This window comes from Podarcis tiliguerta (assembly GCF_965153285.1).
Source record: "Podarcis tiliguerta genome assembly, chromosome: 1".
NCBI lineage: Eukaryota > Metazoa > Chordata > Lepidosauria > Squamata > Lacertidae > Podarcis > Podarcis tiliguerta.
Window position 1 is genome coordinate 120,211,615 of NC_139534.1, and position 17,914 is coordinate 120,229,528.

At 42.4% G+C, this 17,914-nt stretch overlaps 1 protein-coding gene across 9 annotated transcripts in view; it reads right to left on the reverse strand.

Annotated features, from left to right (window-relative positions):
* Positions 1–17,914, reverse strand: part of CDC42BPB (CDC42 binding protein kinase beta) — a 92,811-nt gene that overhangs the window by 22,687 nt on the left and 52,210 nt on the right. For 3 of the 9 annotated variants that reach the window (XR_014509500.1, XM_083433349.1, XM_083433350.1), the window contains exons 14-23: positions 17,335–17,445; positions 14,886–15,133; positions 14,596–14,701; positions 13,939–14,063; positions 12,565–12,670; positions 8,728–8,876; positions 7,138–7,232; positions 5,892–5,971; positions 1,457–1,546; positions 944–1,018 (exon numbers count right to left, since the gene is read on the reverse strand). Coding sequence is in view for 8 of the 9 variants with exons in the window: in XM_083433349.1 (XP_083289475.1) it covers positions 944–1,018; positions 1,457–1,546; positions 5,892–5,971; positions 7,138–7,232; positions 8,728–8,876; positions 12,565–12,670; positions 13,939–14,063; positions 14,596–14,701; positions 14,886–15,133; positions 17,335–17,445 (1,185 nt within the window). In the remaining variant the exon portion in view is untranslated. Of the gene's footprint in view, positions 1–943; positions 1,019–1,456; positions 1,547–2,925; positions 2,977–5,891; positions 5,972–7,137; positions 7,233–8,727; positions 8,877–12,564; positions 12,671–13,938; positions 14,064–14,595; positions 14,702–14,885; positions 15,134–17,334; positions 17,446–17,914 lie in introns of all 9 variants that reach the window. The other 6 variants (XM_083433348.1, XM_083433347.1, XM_083433352.1 and 3 more) reach the window with 3 other exon arrangements.

The following is a 17,914-nucleotide window of genomic DNA, read 5'->3' on the forward strand; positions in this document are numbered from 1 at the left end:
GGCTACTGGTTGCTTTGACTTGTTTTAGATTTTAGCCAAGGTGTGCTTTGACTTCCTACTCATGGTTTGTCTGAGGGAGGCAAGCCACAAGCCCATGTTCAGATGCAACTCTATGCCATACCACGACTTAGCTAAGAACGTGATAAGAATACTGCTAGGCCAAGATAAATGCCCATCTAGTCCAACATCCTGTTCTTATAGCATCCAACCAGATGTCTGTGAAAAGCCCTATGGGAAGCTCTGAGTAGAGTGGAAGCAGCAGGACCAGGACAAGAGTGAAGTGATCAATATTTTTACTAAGCCTTGGTTTTGCTTAGTACACTGATCAAGTGTGTTGAAATTGGTTCTTTCACTGGTTTTTCAGCACTGAAAGCTCTCTCTCGGGGGGGGGGCATATTTGCTACCCACTCTTCATGGTGACGGGTGTGTAACAATTTTTAAATGAACACAGAATATATACTGTGGTGGATTAGCATTGAATAAAGTTTTGCATCATGGCAAATTTTAACTATATGCAGACCAAGCAGACCAGAACTGCAACCTAAAGGAAATCTATTCCGGCACCCCAACAAAACTAAAGCAATGAGTAAGGACACCACACACAGGAGTGTTTAATAGCACAAGCCTGCACAACTTGCAGCCTACAAAATCATACACAGCTGATCTGCCCCATACTGGCTTGCTGTGTGTTTAACAACACCATAGTTTTTACAGTCCCAAGGAGACAGCAGACCTGTTGGGCTGCTACACCTGGCAAATGGGCCGCATAAGGCTTTGTAAACAGCTACGCAGGACCAATTTGAAATAATCCTAAGAGATGAAAATGACGAACTCAGACAAAATTAACATATAGATGGCTTATGAATGGGATATAATCATTTTCATATCTGCACCCCCCCCAAAAAAAAGTTCTAAGCAAAACAAGTCAACAAGTGCCCCCTACCTTTGGTACAGCTAGAGAAATGGACTGAATGGTGGGGGAAGGAGCAGCAGGCATCCTCTGAAGCCGATTTGGTTCCTGAATTGCAAAAAACTACAGTTGAGCAATTAAAGACTTCCAGGAGCCAATATGCATTTGGTTTGGCAACAACTCGGGTATCTTTTTTGAAGGTGAGTAAGAGCCGATATCACAAAACGCAGCATTGTTCCAAATTTACTAGAAGCAGGTTTGCAGATCAGAAAGACTCATAGGAAAGCCTGCACTCTAGCAAGCAGCAGAAGGTAAACAAGGAAGAAGATGGAGCTCAGCGATACACAGGGACCCAGGGAAAGGGGAGCAAAACAAAAGGGAGCTCACAAAGCATGTACATTTAAACAGTGACGCAAGTCAACACAGAAAGAAGCTGCGAGGAAAGAAAATGTTTTCTTGCGGACTGATGGCTGTAAACATACATTTGTAAAATTTAGGGCTCCCCAAAATGCTTTAATCTGGATTAATGAAACAACGGCGGCTTACTTCTTGCTGCTGCTCTGCAGTCACAACAGATGTCGATGGCGAGACCTCCGCTTTAGAACCCTGTGCCTCCTGCTCACTAACGGAATTTGTCTGCAAAGTGGGTTGGAGCAGAGGAGATAGTAAAGGAAGTTAGCTTCCAGCAACGGATCCCTGAGTAGCAGAACAAAACCAAGTTCACCTGGGGCACAAGAGCCTGTCTGCTCAGAAAATGCTTTGTGTAGAGCATTCTGCTGAGCTCTGTAATGTCAAGCTAGTTAACACCTACACTCTAAAAGGAAACCCTCCACCAGCAAAGGCCACAGCTATATTATGTAAGTGGAGTTGGCTGATGCTGAAAACCCCCAAATTGTGAAGTTATCAGTTCATTCTGAGATTAAGGCAAAGTATTAATACATGGCCTTCAAATACCCTTTGAAGGTTACTTCTAACTCACTGTAGGAACAGACATAATCAGATCTGCCTGGCAAGGACTTACCTCCATACAGTAGGTGTGTGATTACACTGCGCTTGCGTGTTTTTGTCTCCTGTATGTGCGTGTATGCACCCACCCAATCATCATAAAATAAGACTTACACAGTATCTACTTTGTTCATTATTGTTAAAGGCTCTTTAATGAGCATTAGGTATGGAGATAGTACTAATGATTTCTGTATTTTAAAACAAAAAGTTAAAAGATGAAATTTCTGGTGGGGAGGGGAGAACAAAACTGAAGACTTAGGTGGAAAATGCAGAAATGCACTGTTATGTTGCATCTAAATAAAGGATAGAAAATGTTATAAAAATAACCCTTATTTTGCTGAACTATATGGCCTCCTCATTTAAGATTTAGAACTGGGTTAGGTAATTCACTTAACAAAAACAAAAAAACAAAACAGGGTTCAGCAGCTAGAAGATGTAACACACACAAAATTTCATTCAAATTTGAAATGGGAAAATACAGCTATTAGTAGGTGCAGAGCTAAGGTGTATTTAGAAGAATCATTTTTTGACTCTTAGATAATGGGCCTTTAAAAAATGCTAATATTGTTACCAAAATGAAATTCCGCACTTTGGAGCTCTGAAATCTTACATAACAGAGCTAGTCTTTAATAATAATAATAGTATTTAATAAGATGCTGTTAGAGAAAGAAAGGTCTTAGAAAATACGTATGCTACAGTGGAGTCCATGTGCTGTTCATCTTATAGCAAGTTTCAATGGAAACAGGAAAGGTTTTGGCCCTGTCACTATTCTGCTGTCCACAATACAAATTCACCTTTAATACACATTGTAATTGCCACAGCAACTTCAAATGAGCAGTTTACAAGAGAACTCTTAGGAAATGAAGCTATTTCTATTTAGTCGGTTAATCTTCAGTATAATTTAATAAGCATGTATAAAGGAAACTAAAAAAAAGGTCACTAGTTTAGGATGGCAATTTTACACATACAGGTTACAGATTAGGGAGGTAAAGCCATCAGCATGAACTTACTTCTTCCCAAAAGGCTAGCAGAGAAGATGAAGACGAGGAAGAAACATTGTCCTTGTTGTAATAGATATGAGAGGATAAAATTGATCACTTTTTACCCAGCAACAAACCATCAGAGCGGTTATTAGCAAACTAACTAGGTAAGTTAGTAATTGGCAAAGTTTGCAGACTGCAAAGGCAACATTTTCCTGATATTCCCAAACTGTGCATTAGCAATATTAAATATTCCTCATAATACATCTGAATAGTGTTTGCTATCGAATACAACCAACAAAATGTTGCCAGAGAAAATAGCAGCTCTGACTCGGTGAGTGGCCTTGGGAAAGTTCCTAGCACTCAGCCTCCTTTTCCCATCTGTAATACTGGAATATACTGATCTGTCTCAGCCGCTATTGCGAGGTCAAATGAGGTAAGGAACTCGAGAGTAAGTGCAACATACAATAATAAACATTTCCTGCAGATGTATATAATGAAGGCAGATATTTGATCTTCATAAAAAATTCAACACCTCACTATAAAGGGCTTTTAGATCTAACGTAGCAAAGATCTTTCTGCTTCCCAGTTGTCGGTAACAGCTAAGGTTTGGCACAACTTGTGATTGCATTCTAGTTTGTTTTCAAAGAGGCTGCAGTGTGGGTGGAGAGCAGCACACAGCACATCCTTCTGCAACAGCAACAAACCAGCACCCACTTTCTGTGAGATGCAAACAGCCTTTCTGCAAAGACTTGCAGCCAATTTATCTTTCCCCTGGCAACCAACATGCAGTTTGAAAAGGAAATAAGGAAAGCCAGGAAGTCGCAAGAATAGATATAATTGTAGTTCCAGTGATCGCATGTGAAATTGTAGACCCAAACTCCATACAGGTTTTTATCTGAGCTGGGTGGTGACACATATCCTCTCTGGGCTTTATGAAATTCCAGATGCAGATGACTAGGCACTTGCAAGTAAGTCATACATCCCCCGAGGAAAGCAAAGTGGCATACAGAGTTAGTCATGTCAGGTTAAGCACTCTTGATTTCTACTGACTTGGGAGTTTGTTCTATAAAACATGCAGAGTGGAAGAGAATTAAAAATACTTTCATTAAGATTTCATTTTTCACCGTGAATATGATTGTGCTGAATTTGTAATATAACTCTACACTGCATTTATTATATTACTATTGTATCTTGTGACCTTTTCTAAGCATTTGGCTTGCAACGCATGAATTATATGATCGCTTGGTCTGATCAAGCAAGGCAATTGTTAGCATTCTTTTATCTGTTTGTGACGGTCATTCCAATCTCATTCCAATCAACAGATGAATTTCCATACAATAAAACAAATATGCAACCCATTAAGTATTGATAAGGACACTGAATACAAACTGTGCTCAAGTATGTGTTTCTGACAAACACAGAACTCATTAGTTTAAGTAGGTGAATTTATCAAGAACAGAATACATATATTTTTTCCAGTGTCTAGCTACTAATCTTCAGTCACATCACCTAAAAGCTGAAGAAAGGGCCTATTTTTCCTGTCAGGCAAGCTGTAACTGACAGGTTTTGCAGTCTGCTTGGTCTGCTGGATAATTTAGTGGAGTAGCATAGCTTTGGGGATGTTCTTGTGATTTTATTTTTCTATAACCCATCTGTCTTTTAGTAACACTGTCATGTATTCCCTTTCCAACAGAGAGAGAAATAAATGAATGGAGCTGAGGAACATGTGGGCCTCCAAATGCTGTTAGAATACAACTGCCATGATATCAGCCCATTGCCAAGGTTGCTGGGACTGATGGGAGTTGTAGTCTAACAACAGTTAACTACTGCTGTATGGGATGAAACACACAGAGAGAGATAGAGATAGAGATATAGAGATAGAGATAGAGAGAATATACAGATATGGGAGGTCTGAAAAATGGATACAGGTGGGCTCTCCCTTTGTTTAGCCTTAATGGGAGGTGGGTTTAATATACAGCTCAAGGGAAGTGAACAGAGGCTAAATAAGCACACATATATTAATACTGTAAGAGGAGCCAAACAGATATGGACCACAGAATAGGATATTTAAGTTTATGTTAGTGAAGAAAAAACACTCATTTCTCTTCTTCCACACTGTGCTCTAACTTTAAGATACCAAAAAGTAAACTTCCAATTTACACGGCACTTTACAGTAAAAGCAAAAGAGAGGAACCCTGCCTCAAGGAGCTTACAATTCAGATTGCTTGCGGGACAGGGTCCTTTTTCTTTATGAACTGCTATTACCTACTTCAATATCATATAATAAGTGAGTGAGTTAGAAAGAGATGAACCAGTTTTTGAATGTAATTATCTGTATCCACTTTGTTGCATACACTGCTATGATATCCCCACTTACTTGCCTTTCCCCCTAAACTAAAAAGGCCCAAATGTAACTCCTTGTAGGGGAGTTACACCAGCCCCTTGGTCATTGTGGTTGCACTCTTCTGAAACTTCTCCAGGTCTAGCAATATCCTTTTCAAGGTGAGACAACCGGGACTGTTAACAGTATTTCAAGTGCAGTTACACCATTGATTGATGAAATGGCATTATGACAGGGGCAGTTTTATTTTCAATCCTTTCCCTAACAATCCCTAACATGGAATTCACTTTCTTCACGGGTGCCTTGACATCTTCACTGAACTATCCAATAAACATTAGCCCAGATCCCATTGGCATCTATGCAAAATTAGGATTTTTCTGCCCAATGTGCTTAACTTTACACTTGCTGATGTTGAGCTGCATTTGCCATTCTACTCCCCGTTCATCCTTTTGGAGATCCTTTTGGACCTCCTTTGGATTCCTTTTTGCAATTCTGATGGTATCATCAGAAAAACACAGCCACCTCGCTTCTCACTCATAACTTTATGTCATTTATCAGTATAGATCTGGCTATCCTTCTTGCTCCACACTCCTTTTTAACATCCCAACTCACTATGTTTCCTGTGCAAAGGTTTAAGGGTGCTAATACTCACTCTGAAAGTCAGATCGTGAGCAAGAGGTGATGTATTGAAGTATTCAAAAATGGAATCCTGGAAGTCTGAAAGTTTGAGACCTGGAAAAAGAAAGCACAATTAATTAGTCATCATCCCGCTATTTTACTTTTTTAAAAAAATTGCAACAATCATCATGGTGGTGAACAGTATTAAATAAAATTACATTCCTAAAACAACTACAAAATGCATCACAAATTAGTAACTCAGAGTAAACCATCGGCATAGCGGGATCACCCCTCTGGGAAAGCCTGGGTGAAGGTGCTTTAATGCCAATACTGTAGGTCCCTGCTTGATGTTTGATGAAAGCCTATTCCAAAGCCAGGCCTGAACCTTGTCTGGAATGGGTCTAGATAATGCGTATATTCCAAGAATGTCTGAATCTTGATCGCCTTCCCCCAAAACAGGGCATTTTCAACTAGTGGATAGCTATCACAAACTGCTGGTATTGGGGTGACCTTTTTTTTTTTTAGGAATGCCCATACCAAAGCCTCTTTAAGGGCAGTGGAGTCCACCCCCTTGTGTAAAGGCACCTCCAGACCCAACCAGACATACCCTGCTGTCTTGATTTGATTAGTCATGAAGGACAGTGATTGAGAGGGCACTTAGCTGGATGCACAGCTGCAAGCACCTTGAGGCCTCATAATCTGAAACTGACCAAACAAAACAGGGCAGGATGTTGTACTGGCAGCCTGACTAGGAACTGCCATAGTCATGACATCAAGGTGGGTGAGTTCTATCCTCAAAGTGTCATGCAAACATGGCACAACAGACCTTTGAGGAATCCAGTGGTGATCCCTCCATGGACAACTATTAGACCACCCTGTACAGTTCCAGTGGGAGACTACTTGAGGATGCCATGGAGGCACAAGGTATGTTTGATGCCCTCATAGCCACACTGGGTAAGAATGATTATAACCAGTGCTCAATCGACCTCAAAGTTATTTCTGCCATCTGTGTTCTAGTTGTCATCTGGCCTTTTTCATTGCTTCAGAGTCCCCAGAGTACCAGGAAGCTGTACAGTGACAGAGCAGCTGAAGAAGTGTGCATGCACACAAAAGCTTATACCCAGAACAAACTTAGTTGGTCTCTAAGGTACTACTGGACATTTTTTGAAATTTTTATTTATTTCGACTGCATCAGACCATCATGGCTACCTGCTTGAATCTAGTATCTACTGTCCATTCTACAACGAGACAAGGGCCTCTACAGGATTTAGTGTCATTACCTGCATCTGTCCTGTATTTCTCCTCCAGCTTCTTCTTTAAAGCTTCAACTTCTTCCAAGAGTTCCCGATTTTTTGTTTCAGATTCCTTTAGTTTGCTAAATGGTGAAATGGAAACCTTGAAGCATTTGGAACATAATAAAGCAAAACACTTTTCTTTGCCCTCGGGGGGCTCCAGTGGATGTGGATTTGCTCAAGCTCTAGGTTGCTACACTGCCCAGTTTCAGAAAGAGAAGCCACACGCCAGATGTACAAAACCAGCTTCAAAAAAGCTTGCCAAAACCGTGACACTTCCTAACAACATGACACTTTCATGACCCATAATCCTGCACATGCTGGCTGGCTGGAGGAAGCCAGCTGCAAGTCTCTAACAGGGACAGAGATGCCCCAGGGCTTGCTGAAAACAACGACAGGCTAGCCAGCCCACCCCCCTCCCCGCACTATGACAAAAACCAATGCAAGAGCTCTAGGCTCAGGCTGCAGGGCTAGAATGCCTTGGCTTCCTGGCTGGAATTTGACCTAGGGTATCATGAGGAAGGAAATGACTGCTTGCTTGGCCACCTTTTTCCTCCGTCTCTCACAATCCCGATTCTTCCTCCTACACAGGAAATTAGGAACAGGGCTACTTCTTCCCTTGAAAGAGAAGCAGCCATTGTGGTGCACGTGCTGATGGAAGTGATATGGGAAATGGTGCGGAGGTGTGGGGAGGTGAAAGGTGTATTGGGGAGGGGAGTAGAAAATATGACTGGATGGGTTCTGCGCTCCATCCACCCATCATGACTTACAACTGAGAAAAGAAAAGCAGGCCACAGAATTACATGCTTCTTTCCCCCAGCTTGTGTTGTGTGCAATTCTTCCCCCCTGCCCTTATGCTAATAGCCAAAAACCATGGCTAAGCGTTATGACCATACAAATGTTAACCAAGACTAATGATTGCCCATTTCAACCCCTGGTATTAAAATGGTTTACATCCCTATAGTTAAAGCTTAAGAAGGTGCTGCAAGAAAAGCAGGGAGAGGAGGAGGAGAACCCACAACTTGGCAGTTTGCTTTCCAAACAGACTTAAGGGCATTAGCCAGGATCCAAAAAGTTATGCAAATTCACCGAAGGGCTTTGCATGGTCAGTGGGATTATTTTTTACTGTTGTTTCCAAGAGCGACAACCCCAATGGCAAATCCCAAACTGCTTTTCAAAGCTTCCCCCAGTTTGAAAGAGTTCCTCACTTTCCCCTTGGGCAAGAAGGAAGTAGTTGCATTGTTCTTTGGATCTAGATCAACCTTCCCAACCTCGTGCCTTCTAGACATTTTGGACTACAACTCACCCCTAGCCCAAACTGAACTGGCTGGGGATGACAGAGGCTGGTAGTCCAAAACACTGGAGGGCACCAGGCTGGTTGAGGGCTAATCTAGGCCGCTATGCTTAAACTGTAATGCAAGGCAGAGGCTTGGGGCTGTTTATTTTGAGTTCTTAGACTCCCTGGCACATACACGTACTTTCAGAAATATGCATCAAAAAGTCAATTACATAAAGAATTACATGAATGCCATATTTTATATTAGAAAAGCAAAATTGAAAAATGATCTGAAACATTACCTTTCAAAGGACAGGTTGGCATCTTTAACCTTCCTTAACTCTTCCTGGACCAGCTGTTTGGCACGTATTTCGGCATCAAGAGCAGATTGCAGCTCCAACCTTGCTGACATATCCAACTTCTGACTACGTCTCACTTTCCAAAGTGGGTCCTATTGCAAAAAGCAATGGTTAATACTGCTAAAGAATTTATCACATGTGTTTAAATATTAAAAGCGATTAAAAAGCTTCAGTTGTATTCATCATTAGTGAGGTAGGGGTGGAGGGGAGATGAGATCTTAAAAGGAAGACGGCATTCAGGGAACAACAACATTTGTAATGCATTCCAACTTAAAAATTGGGGAGGTGGGGGTGGAATGCAGCTAGAAAATGTAGCTGAAACACAAACCAAGCAGTTTTACATTGAGAGCAAGAGGTGACCAAAAAATCCCCAGAGAATGAATTGACCAAAATATTGCCCTTGAGGGCCGCTGGTGGCCTGGCAGGATGGATGTAAATACAGAAACAAACAAAGCCAAGGAAAAGTTCAAAAATTTGCTTCAAAGGTGCTTCAAAGAGGCAATTACTGGATTGATGATTTGCCAAAATCCATTTCACTGTGGAACTATCCGCTATCCTTTGTAAACAGATAAAATCACCATTTCCCTGTTCTATCCTTACATTTGACATTATTATTTTTTCATATTTTAATGTTTTTATACAGATTAGACTGTTACATTAGAGTCTCTAAAGAGCAACTGAGGCAGTAAACAATGACACTATCCAAAGACTGTACGAGAAAGGAAACTAGCTCTGGGACTCACCCTTCCCCTGGCTTCCAATAGGAGAAACAATTCCTCTCCCTAGGGCCAATTCAGCTGTAACAAGCAGCATGTTGAGAAGGGAGATGGGAATGGGCAAAGGCACCAGCTGTTTAAGCCAATCTATTTCCTGAGAAGGGCTGCTTCCTTCTGCTATTGATTGCCAAGGGCAACGCTCCATCCTCATTTGGAACTTTTCGAAGTTCCATGCTAGATACCATCCCATTCCTGCCTTCTAGAATTCACTGAATGATGTGATTCTTCATTTTCATTGATTCAAACTCTGTACACTCCTCTTCCTTCAAAAAGGTAGTCCAAACTGGGTTGCATTAAATAAGTAAATACAATGAAAGATAGGTAGAAGAACAGCCCGGTAATTTTCAAAAAAATACCCAAGGGGGGGGGGGGGCGGGAATCTCAATTATAATGAGAACTGAAACAAGCCAAATATATAGTAACTGGTTCCAGAATCAATTCACAATATACATTAGAATTAGGGAACGCAAAATGGATTCTCTTTGAGATGGCCACCAGTCTCAAATAGGATATTGTAGTACAGGAAAAAGTGCAGAAAATAACAACTAGAATGATCAGGAGGCTGGGGCACCTTTGCTATGAAGAAAGGCTATAGCGTTTGTGGGGAGGTTAGTTTAAAACGAAGTTACCTGGGGAAGGGGAACATGATAGATATTTATAGAATTATGTATGGCATTGGGAAATCAGTAAGAGAAATGCCCCCCCCCCCCCCAGCAGTCCAGTACCAATTAAACTTATTGGCAGGAAATTCCGTGCAGAAAAAAGGAAGCAGTTCTTCACACGGTATATGAGTCATTTGTGGAACTTGGAGACACAAGATGTGGTGACTACCACTAGCTCAGCTGGCTTTTAGGTGAGTCTATCAATGACTACTAGTCACGATGGCTCCACGTAACGTGACACTGAATAGCAGCTGTTGGTGGAAGGAAAGGAAAGGGCTATAGCTGCTAGTAGGCTGCTGAGGACTACTGACCTGGTCCAGCAAAGCAATTTTTTTTATGTTCTTATGGAGAATGCGGGAAAGAGGCTTTGGGGGAGGAATGGTCTGCCTTTTCTCTATATATAACAAAAACATACGAATGTCATCATGCAGCCCCATGGGAAAATCTGTAGTGCAGCATCACAATTCTGAATTTGCACGAAGTCAGGATGGGATAGGGGAGCAACATCAAAGGCAGGTGGCATAACAACATTTGCCATGACGTGGGAGCAAAAAGGGAGGTACGATGAGAAGGGGAACGTGGTGGTTTAAAGTAAAGGCAGACATTTGAGCAAAGCAGGGATGGAGAGAACTGAGAGGAAAATAGTTTTTGAGCAACAACAGATGTTTAAATGAAGCAGCAATGAAGGCACACTGGGAGGAAAAAAGTGGCAAATTTAAACAAGGGCAGAGTAGAGCAAGCAGGAAGTGATGCAGGGGGCAGTGGAAGTTTAAACAAAGTTTGAGTACGACAGGAAGGGAATTTGGAATAGCTCTGTTGTTAGCTTTCTGGTGTTGTATCCATCTTTTCTATTTCTTCTTGTTAAAACTGTCGTTTTTTGTTTTTTTAAAGGCAACCCTTCTGTGTCCTCCATCCCTGCTTTACTCCAACCTCTGCTGTTGTCTAAAATCACCATTTTCCTCTCAGTGTGCCTCCACCCTCACTTTTACTCAAACTTCTGTAGTTATTTAAAACAACCACTTGCTTTCCTTTCAGTGTCCTCTGTTCTCGCTGTATTCAAGCTTCTCCCTCTTACATTTCTTAGCTGTCTCATGTGTCAGAGATAAAAGATTAGGAGCCCTCAAATATTCTATAGTACCTTCACAAAATGCATTTCACTATTGCTACCGTGCGTTGCTTTCAACATGATGTTCCAGATTCAGTGTAGTTAATTTAGAACAGATATTTTGTTAACAAGTAAATACTCACATCCACCAACTTAATTTAACCATCTCTAACTCAACAAGCTAACCAACAGGCTTGCTCTTAAGATTCTATTCATCTCAAAGATACAGTAACATATGTGGTATGTGCACAAAAGGAGATGCAGAGTAGGAGAGAGGATGAGGAATGGAAATGGGAGCGATCTGTGTACAAGGGAGAGCTGAGAAAAGTAAGGAGGAGGAGGGGAAAAGGGGAGTGAATGTGAAAATGAAGGTGCAAAGAGAGTTGCAAAAAAGGATGAGGTAGGAAACGTGTGGATGGGGGTGAAGATGAAAGCATGGCTTCATAACTGGGTAGAAGCTGAAAAGGCTGCTTAGTAGTTGCAATGTGTGGGGATGAGGAATATGCAGGTGGTAACCATGGGGTGGAGGGACGCGGGTGGCGCTGTGGGTTAAACCACAGAGCCTAGGACTTGCCGATCAGAAGGTCGGCAGCTTGAATCCCCGCGATGGGGTGAGCCCCCATTGCTCAGTCCCTGCTCCTGCCAACCTAGCAGTTCAAAAGCACGCCAAAAGTTCAAGTAGATAAATAGATACTGCTCTGGTGGGAAGGTAAATGGCGTTTCCGTGCGCTGCTCTGGTTCGCCAGAAGCGGCTTAGTCATGCTGGCCACATGACCCAGAAGCTGTATGCCAGCTCCCTTGGCCAATAAAGCGAGATGAGCGCCGCAACCCCAGAGTCGGCCACGACTGGACCTAATGTTCAGGGGTCCCTTTACCCTTTACCTTTACTAACCATGGGGTGGGGTGTGTGCAGGGTGGAGACTACACAGAAGGAGGGGGAGGAGGTGTGGACATGGGACTGAAGATTCAAATGGATGCAAAGAAGGGCTGCAGAATAGAAGGGGGTTCCGAAATGGGGCTGAGAAGGTGAAAAGCGAGCATAGTAGTCGCCTGGGGTAGGAAGGGGACGCTATTGCTGGCTAATTTGTGGTGCAGGGGGTTGGCAATTGGAGCGAACAAGGAAACAAACCCTTAGTCATTTTTAAAAGAACTTCTAGATTCATTGAAGATATACAAAATTGGAAGCCCCTCAAATTGTAAAGCTTTCCAGTTAACCAATTAAGATATTCATGCTTACCAAAGTCCTTGATCCCAGACTGGAGCTTCTTAAAGATTCAAGTTCTTCTGTCATCTTAGAAGCTAAAGCTTGAAGATAGCCACGGGCATCTTTTTCATCACTCACCCTAGTGCACAATCATAAAGAGTCACTCCTTTATATCAATAAAGGACACAGGCACACACACATTCAATAACATGTTATCACCAGTCTCAGTGTTCAAACTATAAAATGTTGTTTTTCTTGCATGAAAATTTTCAGGATTAAACTCAGCAGACACAGCCAGGGTAGTTTTCCCTACAACCATCCCAGGGTAGATCTATTGTAACACTCCTGCTGTGGAGATAATTAAGCAGCAAAGTTTATTGACAGGGGAAATTTGGAGTTTGTGATGACCTGTGAATTCCCATCTCTGAGGTACTAAGAGTGGGCCAACCTTGTTTGATGAGAGCTACTCTTGATGGACAGGCAGGGTCATGCGAAGACCACTGCAAAGGGGATGAGCTTCCCCTTTAGTTCAAGGAATGTATTAAGAACCTGTAAACAGCCCAAAGCAATAATAAAATAACAATTTGCAACAACCACGAAAGAGCCTAACTGAGATATTGCTGCTTAACAGGCAGTGCTGGTCTGGGAGCAAAGGGAGAAACCGTTTTCTTTGATATTCTTAGCCCACTTGATAGCTCAGTCGGTAGAGCATGAGACTCAGTAGAGTATGAGACAATCTCAGAGACATGGGTTCGAGCCCCACACTGGGCAAAAGATTCCTGCATCACAGGGGATGGACTAGATGACCCTCATGGTCCCTTCCAACTCTACAATTCTCTGATTCTTTGTGATTCAACAGAAGGAGCTCTTTCCATCAGCTAGGACCGCCCTACCCTTAAGGAGAATGTAATTTGTGTTGAGGTTGTGCATATGTGGTTGTTTGGAGCATTATAAACTCCTTTTGGAAAAGGCTGTGGCATAGTGGTTCCAATCTTCCCCCTACATGTCTGTGTTATGATGTGAATTTTTAAAAAATATTTGAAGGATCTACACTGCCTCATTTATAAGTCTGGCACAGAAATCATAAGGTTGACTTTAAAAAAGAAGAATTGAAACAAAGAACTGATGAACAGCCAGGCTGCAACCTTTTCATTTAATACAAATTAATTTTTAATGTATGACCTAGACATTCTCACTTTGGTGAAATCAGTTGACATAGAAGGTTAATAAAGTTCCTGTAAGGGTAATAAAAATGTGGGAGCCAGTATGTATCAATCAATATTTGTGGCTGCATGTGATTTCTGAAGTGTATCATCTACAAGATGACAGATTTCCGTTCTATGGGAGCCTTCCTTCTGCCAATACAGCACTAATTTATTTTTCAAAGGATCCTCAAAATGCACATACCACTGAATAATTTCTGCAATTTGAGCTTCCCAGTGGGCAACAGATTCCTTCTTTGCCGCCAAATCCTGAAGCTCATCTTCTAGCTGCCTGTTTTGTGATGTTAGTTTATCCACAAAGGAACAAAGCTGCAACGAGAAAATTAGAAATTTTCATAACTGTAATTTAATGTAACTTTGAACCTCCCACAGCAAATGTGTAAAACCGCCTGCAACATTTTGTTTTCCAAACAGTCAAATTAAGCCAGCCCAGTTAAGTGGCAAAGTATGTGTATAAGCAGCACTGAAGGTTTCTTCGGTTTTGATAACAGAGATTAAACACCCAGATTTCACATTTGACATGGAATAGTCAGACTTTCACACACAATTAAAACCACTGTATTATTTTTAAAAAATTATTTGTAGCCTCTCTTGAATTAGGAGCAGGGCAGGGCACTCTAAAATGGTATTTGAATTATAGAAATAAAACATAAGATATCTTGGGGTAGCCAAGATGCCCTCCAGGTGTTGCTGAACTGCAAATCCCATCATCCCTTACCATTTGCCATGCATGCTGGGGCTAATGGGAACTGAAGTCCATAGCATCTGGAGGAAGCCACGTGGGCGATTACTGTTGTATCTGATGAAAAACTGTGCTTCTTCACAGGTTATGACAATTTACCTTCTCATTTTCAGTTGTTATTTTCTTGTTATCTTCAAAGAGCATGGTTCTCTCTCGCTCATATTTCTCTTTCAGAGTTCCCACTGTTTCCTCCATCTCACTGTGCCTACAAGCGTGAAATAATATCATGTAAATGCCATTTCACAGAACAAAGAAACTATTGCTGCTTTTTATGGAGTTGAGTACATAAATCTTATTTAGTTTTTGGGTGCCACATTATGTATACCGACATTTTTTTTTGCGGGGGGGGGGGGATGTTTCCAAGAAAGCAAGTTGTACACAGAACTTACTTCTCCCGTTTGGCCTTATCCAGTTTATCTTTTAACATCATGATCTCTTTCTGCAGTGCTAGCTGATGGCTTTCTAAGTCATGCACCTCCTTTTTCACATTTTTAACTTCCAAGACATGGGATGCTTCTCGCCTGACCAGCTCCTCTTCGTAAAACAAGATTTTCTTCTCAAGCTCTGACTTCATTTTGGCCAGTTCCTGCTGATGCTCATGCATGGCCACGCCAGCAGCACGACCTCCCTGCTTTATCTGCACAAGAGCAGAGGAAAAAGCCACACAGACAACACCACAATACAGTACACTCAATATTAGAGACTTTAGTTTTGCTCAAAGTGACATAAAACACATTTCATCTCCTTAATACCAGAAGAGTTGATCATGAAGCATAAACACATGCATATTTACCGTATTTTTCGTCGCATAGGACGCTCCGTCCCATAGGACGCACCTACTTTTTGGGGGGGGAAATAAAGGAAAAAATTTTCTCCTTTATTTCCCCCCCAAAACCAGGTTGGGGATCAGTGGGATGGCGGCGCTGCGCCTCCCCGCTGTCCCCCGAGCTTGTGGGGCTGGCCGATGTCTGCCCGGCGCGAGGGGCTCTCAGCTTCAGGGCGCCCCATGCGCCGAGCGGCAGGCTGCGGACACCTGCGCAAAGCACGGGGAGTCCTACGAAGGGCGCCCCGTGCTCCGCGCTGCAGGCTGCCGCCCGCAAGCCTTGCGCGCCGGGGGGAGTTCTCCCCCAGTGCGCAAGGCTTGCCGACACTTGCGCGAAGCACAGGGCGTCCTCCGAAGGGTGCCCCGTGTTCCGCGGTGCAGGCTGCCGCCCGCAAGTCTTGCGCGCCGAGGGGAGTTCTCCCCCGGTGCGCAAGGCTTGCCAACACTTGCACGAAGCACGGGGCGTCCTCCGAAGGGCGCCCCCTGCTCCGCGCTGCAGGCTGCCGCTCGCAAGCCTTGCGCGCCCAGGGGAACTCCCCTCGGGTGCGCAAGGCTTGCGGATAGCTTCCTGGAGAGCAAGAGGTGTCGGTGCGCACCGACGCCTCTCGCTCTCCAGGCTTCCGCGAAAGCCTGCATTCGCCCCATAGGACGCACACACATTTCCCCTTCATTTTTGGAGGGGAAAAAGTGCGTCCTAAAGGGAGAAAAATACGGTATTTGTCTCTGCATAGCTTGGAGATCTCATTTGCTTCATCATAATCTCTCTGAAAGCCATGAACTGAGAGCAGACTGAAACATGCAGAAAACAGTCCACATCAGACTGCAGCAGGAGGGGGGCTGCATGCTTCATTCATTTTGCCTTCATGTAGAAGACTAGCATGTCAAAGTGGAAAGGTTTTACTCTAAGTCTCATAAGCATCCTGACTTTCCACTTTCTTTAGAACCATGGAGCACACACAAACACACGTTATTTGCATCCTGAAGAAGCACAGACCACTATTTAGACATCATTTTAGTTAGCTGTTCCCCATTTATTGAAACTATTTTTTCCAGCACCAGCCATTTGCAGGAGTCCCAATCTGAACATATTCTAGTGAGCATTTAAGGTCCCCATCCTTATTTTGCGGGCTGCCATCTGATTGGATTTCACTTTGATTCTGACTTGATTTTAGGATGTATTTTAATTGATTGCTTGATATTATGGTAATGTGTCATATATTTGATGTTAGCTGCTCTGAGCCCAGTTTTGGCCAGGGAGGGCAGAGTATAAATAAAATAATAATAATAATAATAATAATAATAATAATAATAATAATAATAATAATAATAATTCTGAAAGCCAACTTTCAAATGGTGTCCCCCCCCCTTTAATTACTGTTTTAATGAGCTTATTGTCTCTTGCCCTGCACTCCTAGGACTGAACTGTTAAGAATGATAAAGTCTAAAGAAGTCAAACAACAGAGGCCCTGAAACATGTAAGCAAATCTATTCACTGTGGTACAGATTTAGGTTTTTTTGGGGGGTGGGGCGACTGTGTAAGAGGATACAGCAAATAAAATATTGTCTGGGCTCTGTAAGAGGCTAATTCTGAGCTGGTACCCATGAGAACAGCCTGCAGTGGTATCTCCCATGCAGCTTAACATGTGCTATGTGAGGTTCTTTCCTACTCCAAACTTCCCAAGAAAAACCCATAACATGTATGGCAATCTAAAGGTCTACCAAAAAAATAGTAATAATAAAGTAGTCAACCTGTGGTGGGGATGAAAAATGTGTCAATGTCAATGGTTGCTTCTCACATTAAAATTGTGAGACAGGGAGGATTACTACCTATCCTGCCTACATTCAAAAATATCTTGTTGGAAGAACTAAATCTCGGGCCTTGCGCATTCTGGCAAGCTGTTTTTCGGAAGTGCATAAGTTGCAACTGACATGGGACACCCTGGAGATCTGGATTTCTATCCCTTGTCAAGTGAAGCTGTTCTTATATGGCTTAGATGCTTTTCAAATAATGTCACCTTTAGGGTCTCCAGTTCATTTTCAAGCTGCTTAGAGAAACTCTCACTGTGCTCTCGAAGCTTACGCTCTTTTGATGCCTCTGCTGCTGCGTCATCAAGTTGGGCTTCTAGCTATAAGAAGGAAAACAGGCCTGGTTATTGAAACCGCTATAGCTTAACCCTTATTATTTTTATGACTAGAGCAGCTACAAAAAACAGAAAGGGAGACATATGCCCATCTTGAGGTCTACAATCTAGATGACAAGGGTCACAGAAAAGGAGGAGTAGAAGATAAAAACAGTTTTGGAAGATGATATATTACCTTTTATTCCCAATCCTACCAACTTTCAGAAACTTCAAGGGAATACACACACACAGACACACACACACAGACAGACAGACACATCTTTATAACCCATCCTCATGCCTATGGCGACTTAACCATCTCATGAGATGCCTGCACTATAATATTTTGTAGCCAACTAGGAGCCAGTTACTTTAAAAGGGGAAACATGGAATCCAAGATCAACAAGACAGATCTGGGTAGCTAGGAAACTTCAGTATAAGGAAAGAATGACTGCGGCATTTAACTATAAATATA